Here is a 20,299-nt window from a genome sequence, read left to right as displayed (position 1 = left end):
GTGAGCACAGAGGTGAATGGGATTCAGCCTTTCACAGCCGCCCGCGGGTGCCTGAGGAATCACAGCAAGGTAATTCACACACCGTTAGGCCAATTTTCAATGGACTTCTGACAGCTGAGCAGTTGATAAAGGCCGTCTGGAGGATCAAATACTGCATAGTGCAAGATACAGAGAGTGCTGAATGTGTGTAAGCCCAATCAGTCTGAATGACAGATCTGCCTCCTCACTGCCTAGGTTTTTGTTACTGTTTTTGACAGCTATATATATTCCATTTTCAGCAGAGTTCAGAAGTCTAGGCCCTATCTATATGGCATTTTTAATTCATATCTACACAAATGTCATGGTATTTCTCTAGGGGGAAAAAAGTGTGGAAGTTGATTTTTGTGTCAGCTAATAAAATTATTGTATAATTCCTTCAATTATATTTCCTTAGCCATGTATCTATATGGATACCTAACAGCTACAAGACAAATGATAGACATAGACAAGAGGAGGCAGCCTACACAGACTGTCACTACCACCCAAAAAGATACGACTGAAGAAGTGGTACGGAAGAGGCTCAGTCTTTCACAAGGACACAGGTTACCTCTCCTATCCCTAAGAGACAGCTGTGAATCACTAACAGTTTAGCCTCACAAATCCAATGCACCAACTGCCATGCGACTGAACAAGCACTGCCCTTTTCTGTCAGACATTTAATACTGGAGAGAGATACCAGTATTTATCTTCTGCTTCTAAGAGGTTTTATCACCTGTAAGAATCTTAGAAATACAGACCAAAGGCATCCCTGATGATGTTAAAAACTTAATGGATCCAAATGCTGGCTATTTGCATCACTAACATTTTCCATGGCACAGTTTGCTCTTAAAATGTGCCTTGATACTCAGGTCTGCATTTCCCACTGCACTACCAGCCACCTATCCACACCAGCTTGTTGCATGCATACAGGGTTTATCTCCTCCATGTGCATATGACAGTTCTCCCCTCAAACATGCAAGTAACTTCCAGGGACTCTGGAAAATTTGGTGGTTTGGAATTTTGAGAATGAAGGAGATTTTTTTCAGGCTTTAGATACATGTTCCAGAACATATTCTACGACCTTGTTGTTGAAATCTGTTGATCATCCTCAGAAGGTAACACTGCCTTGGTAGTATGGAATGCAGATATCAGAACCAAAACTCATCTAAGTAGGACAGGTGTTGCAAGTAAAGATAAACACTTTATTGTAAGCATGACCAAAATTCATGCCAACTGACTCCATCTAAGACATGGATGGACTTCCATTTGCTACAGGGTCACCTAGAAAGTCTTTGCAGTTGATTTGTGCAGAAGCCAACTGTCTGACGAGCCTGGAAGCTCCCAGTACCTGTGCATGTGGAAAGGCAATTTGAGCTGTCAGATATCCATCTTCTGTGTGTGGCAGTGTTTAGGATAGGCAATAAAGAAGGCATCTGAACTTGTCCAACAGAACAAATCTGAGCTGATTTAACTGTCACAATCTGAGTAGACAAGATTTTGATCCTTTGCTAGCTGCATCCTGTAGACCTTCTCCACCTGCTGAGGTGTAACTTCAGTCGCAAGTCACAGCAGAAGACAGCAGCCTTACTTAGCACACATAATACACTGTTTGTCCAGTATTATCTACAGCAGCTTTTGGTTAGGAATTAAAGGAGAAAAATCTCACTAAAGAAATGTATGTTAATGCACAAATTCTCAGAACAGCTACTGAACAGGAATCACTGAGAACAGGATTTTTCACTTTGGGAATGATAAAAGTGGCAGAGACAAAATAAATGACAGCACAGTAATTCTCCTCATAAGCCCAAGAATTTATGTGATAAAAAGCTGAAAAATGCTGTGTGTTGAAATGGAAATTGTCTTTTCTCCATTGATAATGTGATGCAGTCAGAGACACCGAGGAAGTAACCTGCAAGTTTTTATTGCCTTTGATTTTTAGCTCTGCGCTACATAAAATTAATTCATATTTTGCTGTAGAAAACATAGGATTAATGATGCCAATGTGGAAGGGAGGCTGTGCTGGTTTCTTTTTTTCCTGTGCAGATTCTGTGACATCTTCTCAGATGTTAAGCAACACTAACAGCAAAATAAAGATACCTGCTTTGTGTTTTATGGTTATATACAAGATGACCAGTTTAGATGGAGGTCCAGTTTATACCCTGTGGGATTTCAAACTCTTGGCTGCATAGATAGACCTCATTGGCTCTGCTCCTAAGATCAGACTGGATTTCTCATAATAAGTAACTTAGCATGGCATTTGGCAGTGTTCCAGATCCAGAGAAAACAGCAGCTCCCATTACTATTTCAGTGCCTTCTCTCAAAAATGAGGCAAAAGGTGGCAATAGCAGAGAAGCAAGTAGAATAAGTAAAGCTTTGGGCAAGATGCTGCCCAGTTAGGAAATTATTTCTGTAGTCAACTTCTTTCACAATTACTTCCCCTGAGAAGCAGGGAGCTGTTGCTACAGCCAGTTCAGCTTCCAACCACATGGGAATTAGTCACCCCAGAGGCTACAGAGAGGCTCTTCTGGGTGTCATGTAGCATGATACTATGCACTGACAGCTTCAGAGCTGGTAAGGGTAAGGAAGCCTTCACAGGGGGGAACCGATAGGCCAGAGCCACTTCCTGCCCTCTCCCACTTTCATGTTCTGAGATTATGCACAAGGTCAGGATGTGAATGAGTATGAGGGGACTGGGCACTCAACTGCCACACAAAGTCAAAAAAGAACCCACTGTTTAAGATGTCATGTTAAGTAAAAGCAAGGAGGACTTTGAAACATCACTACCCATCCCTGCATGCCCTTTTTTCTTCTTTTTTTATTTAAGTAGAAAATTGGACTCTCCTACAGCATCCCCAGAGAACTGGTTGGAGGACTCTGATGAGATACACCTTCAACAAAGCATCTTATGACCTTTCAGCCATCCTGGACTAATTTTCATTGCACTTTTGGCAACGGATAAAATTGGGTTGATTTCAAATAAAAGGATGCTTTCATGTGGTCCGTGGGAAAACAAATAAGAGCTTGAGTCACTGCTGACATGTCTTGAGGAATTCAAGGCATTAGATTTAATAGTCTATATTAAATGTATTATCCCTGAAATAACTTCTGGCAGTTTTGAAGCACCTGAGAAAATACTGTGGATTGGAAACTTGAGGAAGATCATCTTTAGTGCCACTGCACTTGTAAATAGTAATGATGGCAGACAGATAAAAGCTTCTGTGCTGTTTTGAAGGAGAAATACATTACAGAAATCATAAAAGCAGCTTCACTGACAGCAGAGGAATCTATCCAAAAGCTCTGTAAGAATAAACAGGATATTAGCTGAGATTCATTATTACTGTCTTTGCAGACATCTGTATTTCAGCTACTTCAGCCACAGGTTAAACCTGCTTGTTGCTATTCTCAGTGATCATGAGGCAGCTAAGATGTGAAACAGGAAGTCAGATTTCTTCTGGAGGGAAAAAAAGGAAAACATACATTTCAAGACAGGTTTCCACTTCTCTAAGTCTGTAAACAGCTTTCAGCAACCCCACCAAGCAAGTCTGAGCTACATCTGAAATACCAAAGAAAGGAAGAAACTTCCTTATAAACATTTGTAGCCATTCTCACACCATCTAAAGAAACTTTTACATCTTTTGTTAAAGGATTCTTATGTCATCTGCAATCCCTGAAACATGTTCCACACCTCTATAGCCTGAAAATTCTGTGATGAGTTAGAAAGCAGTCATATAATGCTTGGGTGGGTTTCATGTGGTTGGTTTTTAGTTTTAACAAACTAAATTAGAGGGGAAACGGACAGGCCAACGCCCCCCAAGAATCACACACTCTGGTTTGGACTGGGACAGGGAGTTCTTGCCATTTACGTAGCACTGGGCAGAACTCATACAAACATAGGCAACTAAGTTTGGTGTAACTTGAAGTATAACAGTAGAGATCAGAAGTGGAAAAAGAGAGCAGCAAATGATCCAGAGGGAATGTGAGAAAGAGCTTACTTCAATCCAGAAAATCTGAAAGTCAGTTAAATTTCCAGAGCAATATTTTGATGAAGAGTGCTGGAGTTCTGCCATGAATTAATGAGAAGATTATTTTTCTTTAAAAGATACAGAGCTAGCTGGACAGTAGCTTAACAACATAATTATCAAATGAAAGAGAATTGCTGTACTGCTGTGAACCTGCATAAAGCCTCTCATAATTACTGATGTTTTGGCCTGTCTTTGTTGTGGAAGAACCTTGCCTTTGAATATTTTTGCATTAAATACATCCAGCTACCTAGGTTTACTCATATGTAATCAATCAAACACAATCTCACATAGGCTGCTTTTTGAACAGGAAGGTTATATGAGCATGACAGTTTACCAAGCTGGTGCTGCCAGAAACCTGGGAACACTAATAGTGGTTGCATGAAAAAGCAAAATACTAAGTTTCATTAATAAGTTCCAAAATGGATGAGGAGACTTGAAGTGAACAACACAATAATTTTAACAGCAACTTTTCTTCCTTTTCTTTGGTTGTTGTTTGTTTGTATATAATGGCACTGATGCATATAATAATGAGAAGTTTGCATGAACACTTATTAAAATGCATCTGAAGGTTGGGCTTTGCCCCTTTGCCTTATCAGGTAAGGCCTATGAGTAAAACCAAAAGCACCGCACTCCCCCAGCACTGCTGACTTGAACATAGTGAGTATGTGAGGATGCTGTTTGCTCATTGCTTCCTTCTTTAATACCTGAACTAGCTAGACCTGTCAAAGAGAAATGCAACCACCAATCGGAAAAAGGAGGGGCAACAAAGGAAAATACATCTATAATGTTCTTCAGTGAGAATGAGAATCAGAGACAAATGTGTGCATCAAAAGCTGTACGTGCTATCATAACACAGCTGCCCGATCCAGGCTCCCAGCTCTTTCTCTCTAATATTAGAAAGGACTCATGGTTGTCCCTTTCAAGCCTGCTGACTGCTGCTTGCAAATTCAAAGCACACAGAAGAAGTAGAGTTTAGGTCCTATCAGCGAATCTAGAGCAGTGTGTCACGATCTGGTGAGCAGATGTATCAGTTTCATAAGGACAAATTAGAAATGCTATGCAACTGCAATAACCCTTACTTTAAGAAAAGAAGGGACAGAAGTGGAATACTCAATTAGAAAGATGTGCAAGCCAGAAAATTCTCACATGCTAATATTATGTTATCAAAGCCTTGCTTAAAAATGGCTTTACCATTTTTATTCTGATTTATTCTTACCATATCATTCTGTAAATAATGTTTGTTTGTTTGTTGTCTCTGCATATTAACTAGCACTTTCAGCAGGTACTAAAAGGTCTATGAGCAGTCATTCAGCTTAAACAGAACTGAATGACTGCTGCATGATACATTGTACCAACAAGCAAAAAGCAAAAACTGACATTTTCTTCCTTTCTAGAAGGAGGTCTAAGTGCTGGGTCTGTCCTTTCCCTCCAGAAGTGTCATTTCTGCAATGATGAAGGCAAGGAGAGAGCTGGTCCTCGCTAACTGTCTCAGAGGAGTTTTCACTTTTCCTTGTAGCTAGATGCACCAGTGGTGCCAGATCCAGAGAACACTCTGCTCTGCACACTTGTGCTGCTCTTGCTGACCACTTCTGAGAAGCTGCAGTCCCATTTTCTGTGCTAACTAATGTCCCCCAGGGATGTTACCTCCATTCCTAACAATTTGTGTGTGCTGTGGGTACAATGACCAGGGCTGCATACCTGGGTTTAGAATGGCATTGACTTAGACATTGATCCTAACTCTCACAGCTGCAGCAAAAAGCTAACAGTGCATTGCAGTGTGTTCAGATGCTGGAGGATGCTCAAATTGAAGCTGACAGCACAATCTTCATCCTGCTTCCCTCTGCATCCCTATTGCAGTAATGCAAGCTGTAATGACATGATCACATGTATTTGCACAAATGAATTTGATAGCATACAGAATTACTACAATCTAGTTAAATGTGTGCACCTTCCTACAATCAACAGACATATCAAGGTGTATTAATACTAATTTGAAATCATGGCAGTCCACAATGTTTCTACTGACATGTCAGCTACGTTCTTTCAAGGAAGTTATTCCTAGGAGCAGCCAAAGTTGTGTTTATTACATCTGAGCTCTACAGTGTAGAATTACTCCATCAGATTCTAAATAGGTCTTTTGTCTTTTTAAGGAGAATTGATGGGGGAAAAGAAGCTTCTGAAGAAGACGTTTTGGGATGTGTGACCAGCTTTTGAAGTATGGCAAGAACATACACGACTCCATTCCCCCAGTGATGGGGTTTCCATCCAGCACTTAAGGACTGTCATTGGAGGCTAAGTGCTTGACACAACATGCAGGAAGTGGGACCAGAGAAGCAAAACACAGCTGTTGCTGAGCCTGGCTACTGGTTTACCTCAAGGAAAGTCAGCAGCACTGGGAGGGCAGAAAAATAGCTAAAGTGCAAGGCTGCAGATCTCACAAAGACTAAAAGAAGTGAAAGGAGTGGGAGGTAGCAGGCTGAATATTCTACTTTTTTTACTTCACTAGAAGAAAAACAGCAAGCAAATGTTTAGGGATGTGAAATTGCCATCAGACCAAAGAAGAGCATTACATCAGGAACATGATCAGTGGTGGGTATATAGAATAAACTCCTCCAGGACTAATATGCTTTTATTAGAAGTGAGGGAGAATAGCAGAGGGGAGAAGAGCAGAGGGTGATTCCTTCTATGCTATGAATGACATCAGAAGTGAAATTAAACCAAGTTTATTACCCAGAATGCCAGATATGGTACCTGGCAGGACGGCTAATGAAGGCATTAGCACAAAGGGGTTCCTTCTCCAGGAATTCACTTTCACTATTTCGCTCAGCTAAGGACTGCTTTCCTGAAGTCAAAGGCTGAATCACCCCACTTCAGTCTATGCTGTGGTGAGGTCTCCAGGCTCACAAACTGGATTCTTTTCATAAGAGAGGAATCAGATAGCCTCCAGGAATGCACCTAATGCATGTCGGCCATTAACAGGCATTTAGTTCATTAGACTGGAATGGACTTAGTCCAAAGTAAACCTCTGCAAAACATGTTCTGTTTGGATATGATGTCCTCAACACCAGCTGGTTAGCTCTTCAGCTCCTCTCCTAATGCACTGCACTACTTCTAAAGTCAATGTAGCCTCCAGCCACTGGCACAGCAGATTATAACCTTAAATCAACAGGCTGGGAGTGTGAACAGGATAAACTTTACCTTTTGGAAGGTGTTTGGAGATGCTGGATCACCAAGGTGGAATGTAATGTCCAGATTTTTTCTTTCTAATTACTGGAGCACCTTCTCCCTACCATAACACAGTTCTCAAGTTGGAGACAAATTCACATTACAGACTGTTGACATGTTACTAAGCTAAGTCAAACTGTTCTCTCAGTATTAGATACCCTTTATTTAATTTTCATTTTAATACCACTAACCAGTTCAATCAGTTTAGTTGTGCATGCATCATGAAGAAAATCAGAGTACTGCATAGAAACAATCTAGGAAGGATGCATGCTCCTTTATTTCCAACTTGATAGACATTTTCTTGGTGTAAGGCTATGTTGTGGTTCAGCATCTCTTTGCCTGGACTTTTCTCTTTCCTTTTCTTAAATAACCATGACCTGGAGCATCCCTTTGGATCACAGAATTTGATGCACAGCCAGCCATGCATGTGCAACTGTCCCTAAGAGCCAAGCCTCAGCAGAAAAGCTGGTGTGAATACAATCTTGAAACAAAAATAGCTGTCAAATCAAAGCTCATTTGCCACAAAAGATAGCACTGATCTTCAGTTAGGGAATACCAAGATAGTCTGAGTTCAGAGTTACTTAGAAAAAACAAATCGTATGGAGTTGCTTTTATAAAATAAAAGTGTATTTTTAATCTCACTAATATCATTTCATAATGGATGAACTGGTTTTCCTTAGGGCTGAGTGGTGTGCAGGGGAACAAGTACAGATAATAGCAATTTTTGAGAGTGAACAAAGTTTAAAGCAACTAAAAACACAAACAGTTACGCAGCAGCCTGCTGCTATCACGTGTCACCAAAAATATGTTAGCTTAAAGCTCCCTAGAGCAGGGTTTCATTGTACCTCATTTCAGTGAATTAACTCGTGTGCTACAAAGGAATTTGGATCTGAATGAAAGGAACAAGATTGATATCAGGATGAAAAGTAATGCCCCTATTAATTCAAGTCCAGACATTAAAGACAAAACTAAAATTGAATTACACAGTATTCTAATATTTCTGGACTAGATACAGTTGTACATAAAAGCCTTTTTCATGGCCAAGTGGAGATGGAAGCAGTAATGGATTTTTAAAAGATTCAACAAAATGGTCAACATCTACTTTCAGGCACCCAGCAAACTGCACAGATTATGTTGACTCCAAAGCTGCTGCTGAACAGATAACTGTCCACCAGAGCTCTTCAGCACACATTCCTTCACTGTATCCCAAATGGCAAACTTCTAGGACTAGGCTGGGTCACACAGATGGGAAGCAGCTGTTTTAAGCTGAATGGTATGAAAAAGACAACTCTGATAATGAAGGAACAGCACTTTCAAGACAGTGCAATCACAGCACAAGCCCCTTTGGCTGAGGGAGGCATCTAGCCATGCAAGGGACATATCCTGACTCTTGCCCAGTGCCAAGCTGCATGTGATAGTGTCCTTGAGCAATAAACACTTCTCAACCAGAGAATGATGATCACATGTCTAGGCTGGGTGACAGCTATGACACAAACCTACACATTGATCCACAAGGTTGCAGGTAACTGCACGTGCTGCAGTACAGGCCCTCTCTAGTGCATCAGAGCTATCCTGTTCTTCTCTTGGCTTTCCCATACAACATAAAATCAAGGTACCAACACTTACTTTCAGTGACTTGGAGCCAAGATCCTCCAAAAAAGAGCGGCTCTGGAATACTGGACCTGGATTAGCACTTCTTCCTGTGCAGGCAGAGCTGGGCACCAAACAATGTCCTTCATGAGACAGGACATTCCCAGTAGTTCGGAAGGTTAGTTTGAAGCTCACTGAACAAAAGGAGTACCACAGATCTCAATCGTTCTGTTCCAAATCCAATACATGTTCCTATAAACTGTCCTCTCTGATGTAAACCTTTAATAGCATCTATATATTGGCTGCATTTGTCTTGAAAAGTTCGAAACAGAATACTCCACAGAACCCTCTTCTCTGAGAAAATAAGGAGAGAAGGAAAAAGGAGTGCAAGGTACTGCTTACACTGCTACACGCAGCAGAATGAACTTAAAATACTGTGGGATAAAACCTGTATGGATCAGAACAGTGGAAAAGCAAAATGTCAGCAACATTTTAAAGGCAATGTAATTTGGAGTGCAGAATTCAATATGATAAAGGACGATAGCCACTGTGTAATATCTCAGCCTTCTCATACACAGCAGGCTAAAAAAAATTCATGACTACATTAATTCTAGGAAATTTCCAGTAGGGAATTGGAAACAGTATCTCACTGTCCAGAGTCAGCTTTTGCCTCTGTATCTACTAATCATGGTGCTGCAGCTGACCCAGCTTAAATGTATTCCTACAAAGATTCCATAATTTTTTGGTGATGTTGCATATTATATTCTCCTAAGCCATTTAAAAATACTGCACTCTAGTAAACACCTCTGCTTGAAAATAAGGTGCACCCCGAGGAACAGCCCTCCTGCAGGAGTGAAACACGAGGCAGAGTCAAGCTGTATTTGTACAGCACCCACAAAGGTGCGCTGCTGTGTAACAAACCCAGCACAACCTCAGCAGGCACGTTTGCATAGGTGGCTATGTTCTAAGAGTTTCTTCTGCACATTTCTATGTGATGGTAGAAAATAACAATTACAAATAACCCCAAACAACTGAGGGAATTAATAAAACCTTGCAGTGTTGTGCTAATATTTAAGAAGGGACGGTACAGAGTCAGGCAACTGTACAACACAACCCAGACAAAATAGAGACAAAAATGAGACTGGCTTTAACTGACAAAGGTTGAAATGGAAGGGATGTCATTAATGCCAGTCAGCATGGGTTTGTGTAAAATAGGGCTTGTCAAACAAATCTCTTTGGTGAGCTCACACGAGGGTGGGTGATAAAGAGAAGTGCACAGGAGTAATACACTTAGACACCTGGAATGCATTCGACTTACTAGTTCATTGCTTATAGTCTCACTAAAAATTATCCATATGTACTTTTAATAGAGCATATGTAAAATGGATTGAGAAGCCCTTAAAACACCAAATTTAAGAAGTGATTATCAATTAGAAACCATGACCTAGGGGGTGGAGGTGCTAGTGGCGATCCACAAGGGCCTCTTAAGCCTGGTTTGAATGAAATTTTCATTTACGTTCTGAGATAAAACTCCAACGTACTGCTGAGAAACTTTGAATAGAAAAACAGAACTGGAAGAGTGGTCTATAAAGATGAAGACCAGGCAGTCCCCCAGAATAACCTCTCTCACTTACTATGCTAGGCCAGTTTACTGTGTTGTACCTGAATGCTCAAATCATGTTTAATGACTGGTATTTCTCTGAGGAAAAGAGGGGAAAAAAATATCCACAAAGAGCACATTCCTGAAAATACTACAGTCTGTTTCTCTTGGCAAATCTGATTTTCTCTGTAAGAGTTATGTGAGAGAAGCCAGACAAGAGTTGTGTAGAAACCATGGGTGATGATGTTAGCATGCTAGCCTCTCAAAACCATCTTTGTGACAGTAGGGAAGCAAATGGGGAATGGGTGCTGAACTTTCCCTGTTTATCCCCAAACTATGCTCCCTGCTTGTAAGAAATGCCCTCTGGATGTGGCTTTCCACCATTAACCCCAACAAAGGGCTGTGAAGCCACCTGTACTGCGCAGGATGTAATCAGGGACAAAGGCAGAATCAGTTTGTGACTCTCACTCCCTGCATCTTTGCTAAATAATTTGTAGTCAGGTCCAAGTTACACCAATGAAATACAAGCTACAGGCACCCTGAGAAACTTAGGTAAGCACTTTGAAGCTGATGTTTTGGCCCAAAGTTCACTGCACTCTGAAAGTATTGCCCAGAAAATCTCTTCCTGTAACTTTCCAGTTACCAAGCAATGAAGAAATTCAAGCAAGGCTCATGCAGCAAACAGAGAAAATGAACACTAAGTGCATAAAATGCAGAGCATGGCATAGTTATATTGTACATTCCAAACACAAATGGCAGCAGCAATTATAACACTAAATGCATATTCAATTACCAGCTACAGATTCAGAGCAACAATAAAACTGAAGTCACTGTATTTGTCTAGGGATACACAGAGCACAAGAGCCCAACTGGTTCCTTCTGAAATCTCTGCCATATAATGTTCTTCAATGCCACACAAAACTGGGTGATGGAAGCCCATAAGAAGTGCCTGAAATTCTCAATACATTCTACATCTATAGGCTTAAATAAATCACTTTGAGGACCCCATCATGCATAAATCCACTTTGAGGACTAGCACACATGAAATGTTTCTGCAGCTACACATGTACCAGCCCGTGCTTTTGCGTCTTCACAGTACAGAGCTCCTCCACACAGAGAAAACATTCGGGGAACAGAAATGTAGGCAAGCTCTAATTTTCTGTACAGTGGCAACTGCATCCTTTATGCATCACACTGTCACTGTGCTCAGAAAGAGTTAACTTCCTAGCTCCTATTCTCTGCAGTGCTGCATAAACACTGCACATTATTCTTACTGAGCATGCTTCATCTTTCCTGTCTCCACAGTCTTGGGCTGTCAATCACCTGTCAGTCCCTACCACATCAGCACAGTGCGCATCACCAGGCTGTCAGCACAGCAGCTGATGAGACTCTGCTAAGAGCTGTCAATCAAACTTGTTTCTCTTATCTGCTCAGGAAATATTTTGTCTCTAAGAAACAAAGAACCTGGGCAACAATGGATGAGAGTCTAGTATTTACTCTTTTACAGGGAAAGAAGGCTCTTAACAGGAAAGGAATATGTTTTATCCACAACAAGGAGGAAAAAAAAATCTACTCCATTAGGCATATTTTCCTTTTTGGTTTTGTTTAAATGCTGTTTACTTCCTGACCCAATAAATCAGAGCATAAAAAAATGAAGCTAATTTCTTTTTGCTTTCACTGTAAAATGAATTTCACAGATTTACTTCTTAGTTTCTGTTTAATGTAATTCAGTGTAGTTTAAAACAGGTAGCATCTCTTTGGTTTTTGGAATCCTTCCCTGACTTTAGGCATTAGAATGTGTGAGCTTTCTTTCCATCTCACTGAAGCCAAAAAGGCAGACTACAGAGAACACACAATCATTTACACCTTTGTTATATTAAGAGGTATCTTTTATGTTCTGTAGTGTTCCTCATTAAAACTCAATTTCAACACAGAATTTAATCACATGAGCAGGGTTCATAGATAATAGCAGACCGAAAGAATAGCTGAGGGGTCTATGCAAGCAGCATAAACCCACACATTTTCAATGGATGTTTGAAAGCAGATAGTATCTGCTTTCTGGAATGCTGTACCAAGGAGGAAGAACTGCAGAAGGTGAAGTCCTCACATCAGAGTATGAAAAACTGAAAACACAGAACTAAAATGCTAAAGAAAGACAAAGAGACCTGCAAAGATGGGCACAGCAGTGATTTCAGGTCTGGCACAGAATCTCTGCATGGAAAGTGGAGCTGGGTTTTCAAGTGCACATCTATCCCAGGCAGAAAATGTTCTGCAAAGATAACTGGTCTAGGTCTAACAAACCCGGCAATCAAATTAATTAGCACTGGTGGATCGCTGAACTAACAGACCTCTCCTCTTCTCAGGGCATAAGTAAGAGTCTTTGACATGCTGTGCCATACACAGACATATAGGCACATTTACAGCCAGCTGGAGTACCAGGGAGGTACTGCTGGCTTGTTCCAAGTAAACAAAATCCAGTGACTTAAAATCCACACTTTGACCCACATCCGTTTTTCCCTACAAATTAAAGAACCTCAGAGCCGATAGCCAAAGAGAAAACTTGCAGACTCAAGACTGAGAGTAGCAAAGGGAAGAATATTGCTTTTCTCAGTATAGAGAGGGGTGCTGTAAAACACAGCAATGTGAGAGGCAAGCCTAGAGTTATGTGGAGGGTTTTGCACAGCTTCACTTTGGGGCCACGAAATAAAAAAGACCAAAAACAAAAAGTGTTTACAACCCTTACAGGTTCTTGGACAGAATTTGATATTAGAAGGTAAAAAAAACTGGGGACAAGTAACACCAGTATGTTTTTTAAAACCTTGTAACACACAATCAATGATTCACAGGCCTGATCCACGTGCCCTGAACATCTGCATTGGGATTGGACTGTCCAGGGAAAAGCAGAGGGCAGAGAGAGCCTGCTGGGAAACAGGCTCCAGTAGGAAACCCATCTAAAGGAAAGTTTAAAGCAAGCACAGAAAAGAAGGCCCAGAGGGGTTCAGGGACTGGAATCAAGGAGCAGAAGCAAATATGCCTCCCACAATGTACATAGAGTCTTTGAAGGAGGAACCTGGGCAAACCACCGTGTTCCTCATCTCCAGCAGCTTAATGAAAGATCTGGATTGTCCCTGAGAACAAGGAGACAAAATGACTGGGAACTGTCACACCCCAGAGGAAAACTGTGGCCATGGACAATGAGAAACTGTTTGTCCTTTCCCTTGCACACATGGAAGGTGTTTTTTTTTCCTGGAATGTGTTTGCTTGAGAATGTTTTAGTTGCCAGAAGAGGGAAATCTTTGCCCAAAGGAAAGAAAACAAGGTGGCAGCCATGACTGATGTCAGACGTGTAAGCAAATCTCTCAGAGGCTGAAGCAAGGCAAAGGTAGGCAATTTTGAGCTGAATCCTGGAGCAAAGGCAAGATGTTAGCATCTTTCATCACTTCCAGCTCTATGAACAACTCAAAGAATGCTTGTGTTTTTCTTCACTAGGGCCTAATTATAGTTCACTCCATTACTGTTAGTGCCTGCAAGAATAAGAGCAAACAGTTTGTCTTTGCTCGTCCCCTCCAGCCAGCTCTAATGTTCTTAATGTCCACTCCATACTAAAGAGCATGCAGCGGGGCAAGGAGGCAGGCATCTTGCTGGGAACAGCACTGATGAAGACCAGGCTTTTGTTTCAGCCATTCCAAAGCTCCACACTTGCTGCTGCCACCACTCAGCATGCCTTGGCTCACCTAAGAGGAGCCCCAGCACATTGGCCAGCAGTTCCACCTGTTACTTGGAGTAAAGGTACTGGGTGCCAAGACCCTCCACAGCTGTAACAGCACCCATGCAGCTTGGGCAGGCAAAACAGAGACCTCGGTTAAGCCTCTGTGCTCAGTGAGGACCTGGTGGAGCTATTCTCTACAAATACTTGCTCCCAAAGGAGAGCAGAATGCTCTATTCTCAATTCCTGGACATATTTTCAGATACAAACACACAACCTCCACTGCTCCTAATACACAGCCTCCACTCTCCACCCTCCTCAAGCAACACTGGAGGTGTCCCCAGACAGAGACACGGGCACCCTGGCACCCCCATCCCCAAGGCTGTTCTCAAAAGCCGGCTCAGATGTCAGTGGAAGTCCTAGATTGGAACAGCTCAAGCTCTTGAGAGTATCACTGAGCAGGAATGCCACTTGTGTCAGAAAGAATCACTAATACAGTAGTTCAGAATTACACAATCATTTTCTAATGAAGGAAAGGAAATGTGAATGAACAGAAGGAGCCCTAAATGCTGAGCTTCAATTCCAGACACTGAGAACGCTGGCAAAAGTCACAACAGTTTGTGCTGGAGTCAGAAATCAAGACCAGAGGAAACCTCCTCTGTACTGTCCACTTTCAGAGACATGCCTACAGTAAGGTGATCCTTCAATCGTGCTCATCAGCGACAAGGCTAAGAGAGACTGTATTGCCCCATACCAAACTGTCGCTGTCCCAGACAGCACAACCATTATCAAGCATTTGTGACAACAGGAGTATTTTGCTCCTTGACAAACTCTTTCATATGCAGCAGTGTTTTCCAGAAACACAACTCCCTCTGATCCAACTGGACATTAATTGCTTTTTGCTGATGTATCTGTGCCTTCTGGACTGATAACAGCACTGGCAAATCTGATATCTGACAAGTTGACTCAACCTAATCAGGACAGATCAGCTGTTGCCAGTTTGCTATAGGCTGCAATTTGAGGACCTTTACAGAGTTATCACTTGCTTTGAAAGGCAAGAAACTGTAATTCTGTCAACACTAATCCCAGAACATGCGTTCAAAGTGGCTGTTATTTTTTTCTCCAGGATAAGGTAACACTTGTCAAATAAATACCTGAGATAATTGATAAAAGGAATTAGAAGCATGTGAGTGAAACAGTGACCATCGGTCCCTCACGAGAAGGGAGAATGTCACAAGAATCAGCACATTAAGCAGAAAGCACAGGCTGTCACCATGAGGCAGGGCTCACTCTGAACGAGGTGAAACAACTGGCAATGCAGTTTTTCAATGTTCACAGCTTAAGTGCTAAAGCTGAGTGAAACACTCACTCCAGGCAATTTCTTCAATGAATTTTACCCCTTTATCCTGCCAGGTGTATGTGGGGTATGGATACCAACGCCATCAGATCATCCACTCCACGTTCTTGCAAGCTTTCATTTAGTGCTTGACTGAAAGCATTCTAGACCTCCACTGCTGTTCAGGCAATATCTGGGGCAGGTCCTTAATGTGTGGAACCGGCACACAGCTGATGGAACAATGATTATCTTCACCAGCAAGCCCAGAGCATTTATTTTTCCTTCTGTCCCTGTTTAAATCTGGAAGCCCTTCCAGCAGCAAAAAGTTCCCTTTCTGTGAATTCTGTGAACAGTTTTGCCCACAAGAGCCCATTTTTTGTGGAGACCAAACTAACAAGCAGTGCAAGCACAGCCAAAGCAAATTAACTTTTAAAATACAAATGCCAATGTTATTTGTCCTCCTCTACGAGGAAATAATTTATTTTCATGTAATAAACTTCAGAGGAATTCCACCAAAACATGGATTCTCAAGCCATGCAATTCCTTATTGGAACTTGATGGTCACAGAAGGCAAACAAGTGACTTTGTCATTGCCAGGGCTGCGTCTGCCTCTTACAGAGAAACTATGTTTAGAAACTCAGGCTTAATATTAGAACAAAAAACGTGTCTCTTACTGTATCGCTTTGGTCCATCTTCCAAACAAAATGAAAGGGTTAAGGTTGCATCATCTTCAAAAAATTCAGTTGCAAAGGCATCCCACCAGAGGTTGTCACTATCCTAGGAGGCAACAGATCATTCACTTAACAGGAGGCAAAATGGAAATATGTTCATCTTTTTGTGAAAGAAACTCGACAGCACCACACAGAGTTTGTGCTTCCCCACCTGTGGCTCTGGGCTGTGGATAGTTCATATTTTAAACTAATTTTCCTAGGTGAAGTTCTAGTTCTAAGATATGAAAAGGCTGCAGTGTTCAGTTTATCATACAACTAGCTGTCTTGCATTTTACCAAGCACACCAAGCATGTTGAAACTTCTGTTCTCATCAATAGATGGTTTTCTTCGAATGTTACAAATGGGTTTAGAAATCAGTTGCAAATGAAGTGATTATGACTTTCCCCCCTTTTTTTTCTGGGCTATGTATCTCAAGTGCTTGGTCCTAATAATGAAGAAAGCTCAGCACTTAATTCTATAATGCTACATAACCCGATTATCAGCATGAGCTGACAAGAAAGTTATTTAGAAACTAAACATAATAGCCATTCCACTCCAGTGCACCTAATATAAATACAATGCAGGTTAATTAAATACCAGCTAGTTACTGAAATGTAATTGTTGCAAGAAATCTTTACTTTTCAGTGTGATACATGAAGTGAAAACAGTATTTGAAGATGACCTGTGTATACTTGCACTTCCAGTAATTATTAATGTAATGTAAAGCACAGACCAACGGACTGCTACAGCTGCTGTGGTAGTACTGACAATTAAACCAGGTGTCTTCAGACCCGGGTGACCAACAACAAGCACCCAAACCTTGCTGTTTAGCACCTGTGCAAGTGGTCCAGCTTGCAAGGGTTCTTACACGAGTCAGGCAACAACAGATTCCACCATTTTTTTTTCATTCAAAAGCTATGGTTATATTTAAAATAAAGGATTCAAAACATTTGTTGTGGTCTCTTCTGCTCCTCTGAGATCCTGAGATTAAATCACTTGCACCACAAAGCTGGAAGTACACTTTGAAGATGCCCCAGGCACACTACTCAGAGCCATTCTATCCTCCTCACAGCAGCTGCCTTCCCAGTGTGCAAGGCCAAATTCATTCAGTGTAGTGAGCACTGAGTACCTCTTAATGCCTGAGCAATGTGTAACTATGCCAGAAAACATTTGTTACCTTCACAGCAAAAAACCTCTCTGAGATAAAATGTTGATTTAAGACAAAGCGTGCGTCTGTCCTATTCATCATATGTGCACATGCAGACAAATAACTATCTGGAGTTTTCAGTTCTGCTCCTGAAAACTTTACCACTGCATTTCACTCCAAACTGCTGATCAGAGTGTCTCTCCTGCCCCACAACTTCACTTTGATTTTTGCCAGGCATCCAATGAAGAAACGGTATGGACAAGTTTTAGCATTCCAGCTCCTGCCAGAGACCCCAGAGAGACTTCTCAGCTGGGTCACAGCCTGTGCTTCACCTCCCTTGCCAAGGCTCAACCCACCCAGCAGTAGCAGGGCAATGAGCAGCATGGCCCTGTGGTACTTGCTCAAAATTGAGTCTACACAAAAACGTATCAAAAGTGTTTCCACATCTTAGAAATATGCTGTCACAGAGAGCTCAGCTGCTCTTTCCTCTTTGGTGGTATAAACCTGAGGAGTGTTTCAAAACACACACGTATGAATGGGCCACGTAGCCACAGCAGTAAGTACAGAATATAAATATACACACAGGTGTTCAACAGAAACCCAGCAAGCAGTTTGTAGCCACCCACCCACCTCTGTGTACTGACCCTTCACTCAGGACAGCCTGGTGGGTGACACTGTAAGCCCACAGAAGAGTGCATTGTCCAACAAGGAATCACGCTCTGCCATTTGCCAAAGAGGAGGCTGCAGTAAAGCTCAGCTGGGATCTTTCAGACATATTTGTCAAAGGGAAGGAAGAGGGGAGGGAAGGCCTGAAGCAATGTCACATACTGCCTTGGCTGCTCCTCTTAACTCAGGAGCTGTGTATCGCTGGAGCTACTCGTGCAGCATGCAATGATAGGGGAGGCAAGAGGGGAACATCACACAGTCAGGATGCAAATTCATGGGGGAAAGAGAAGTGGGAAAGTCCAGGGCCTCCCCTCAAACCACACACATTTGCACTCACTCTTGCTTCCAAGAAGTCTGAAGGCAAGGAAAATGCGGAGACATAATTACTGTGGATTCCCTTCCTGGATAGATGAAATATCCAGACTCTGTCACAGTTTGAATGCTGTCCAAGGTCTTTAGCTCACCTTTTTGCATGTTTTATGTCAGGAAGAAGGAAAACCAAAAACATATAAGACCCCACCCCTCCCCTCTCCCCCAAAAACACCCTATAAACTCAAAACTAAAGAAAAAACCCCAAAACCACCAAAAAAAACCCAAACCCACAACCAACCAAACCCCAGCCCAAACCTTACAGAATAGATAAATCCTCTGTCAAGCTGGATAGGCTCTGCTGATTGATTATCTGCTCCACCCTTGTCACAGGTGGGCCCAACCACTCTCACAGCCAAATGGTGAACAAAATTACAAGGGGTGTCCACTAGCCAGGCAGAAAAAGGATCCAGTTATCTAAAAAAAAATGGCTAATAAGATCCCCCCCTTTTTCTGGCAAAAAGGGGATGGTGAATGCAAGGCTGCCCCCAGGCATCTTTAACTTCTGCTCTGACAGGTTATGGGGGATTTTGCCAGAGTAATTATTTTTCTATTCAACAATAATGAGAAATTACCATGGCAACCTCCCTTTCACGTAGTGCACTCACATGCTCAAACACTGAAATAATGACCTAAACATAACATAAAATATAGATTAATACTTTAAGAATATTTTGTTTTAAAATAAACTTAGGGAATGGGTCAGAGGAGAGGAGAGGGCAGGGACGGCCAGCAAGCTGGGTCAGAAGTGAAGATGCCATGCTGCTGTAGCCAGCTACTGAAGCAGCAAAACGTCTTCTGCCACAACCGTCGCTGTTCCCTCTGATCTCCTCCACCCCTGGTATTATTTGTAATTTGAAGCATGGCTCAACTCTGAATAGGGTCTCCAAGTAAATGGAATCCTAGGGTTTCAATATTTTTTCCTGACTCTGATTTCTTTGGCAAATGTAATCAGATTTTAAGTACAATGATGTTCTTTTCCCCCCCTCCATCTAATAGTCCCACATGTTCACTGTGTGATCTTAGAGTCAAGCTGGGCTCTTCTTTACACCTTACACACTTACATGATTAAGATTCTGCAGGCCAAATGAGGCTTTTCTACTTGCCTGTGATGGTGATCACTGAACCAAAATAGATCTTGCAACTAGAATATGAGGCCAACTGAGCCTATGGCTCTTTCTCCAAATTCCTTTATTTTTGTTTAATGACTTGGAAGGCAGAATGGAGCTCATGTAAAAAGTCAGTACATGAGACCATGCTTGAGAGAGGATGCAGATACCTTGCAGGCCTGAATTGGAATTCCAAATTATTTTGATAGACTGCAGAAATTATCTGAAATGAAGGTGAAATTCAATAAAGTGAAGTGACAAAAGCACAAACACAAAATGGGGAATAACTGGATAACCAGTACTGTAGAAAATGATCCAGACCATAATGCAAACATGTCAGTAATCTGCTGCTCTTGAAAATGAGGGAAATGGCTTAGATATAACTCCTTTCATTCCAGCAAACTCATCTCTGGAAAGACTTCCAACCAGAATAGCACATGCACTACTGGAGTACTGTGGCCAGGTCTGGACCACCCACTCTATAGAATTCAGCTGAGAGCAACAGGAATCATTGAGTTTAAAACACAAGCAAACAAACAAATCAACCCCAAAAGACTCACAGGAAGCAAGGCAGAAGGACCTACTTGTGTTTCATGTAAGACAGAAGCAGCTCACAGGGAACATGTCGAGAGTCTTCAACACAAAAAGTTTGCTATAGAGAAGAGCAATCTCTCGTCCTCGGGGGCTAGCAGGGACAGAAGCAGCAATAACCAGCTGTTTGCTGCCACTGGGGGTTAAGTGGAAGTGGTTTAAGACCTTCTTACAGATTTCTGGATGGGGGTTCTGCAGAGCAGAAGGAAC

The 20,299-nt window shown here is 41.8% G+C and overlaps 1 protein-coding gene across 10 annotated transcripts in view; it reads right to left on the bottom strand.

The window, feature by feature from the left end:
* The window catches only part of LDB2 (LIM domain binding 2), a 321,316-nt gene that overhangs the window by 103,496 nt on the left and 197,521 nt on the right, over positions 1–20,299 (bottom strand). For all 10 annotated transcript variants that reach the window (XM_054172153.1, XM_054172155.1, XM_054172156.1 and 7 more), the window contains one exon: positions 16,172–16,274. In XM_054172153.1, the coding sequence (XP_054028128.1) occupies positions 16,172–16,274 (103 nt within the window). The remainder of the gene's footprint in view (positions 1–16,171; positions 16,275–20,299) is intronic.

Source organism: Dryobates pubescens, chromosome 23 (assembly GCF_014839835.1).
Source record: "Dryobates pubescens isolate bDryPub1 chromosome 23, bDryPub1.pri, whole genome shotgun sequence".
Lineage (NCBI taxonomy): Eukaryota > Metazoa > Chordata > Aves > Piciformes > Picidae > Dryobates > Dryobates pubescens.
Note: the sequence above shows the minus strand (reverse complement) of the source record. Positions and strands in the feature narration are given on the sequence as shown.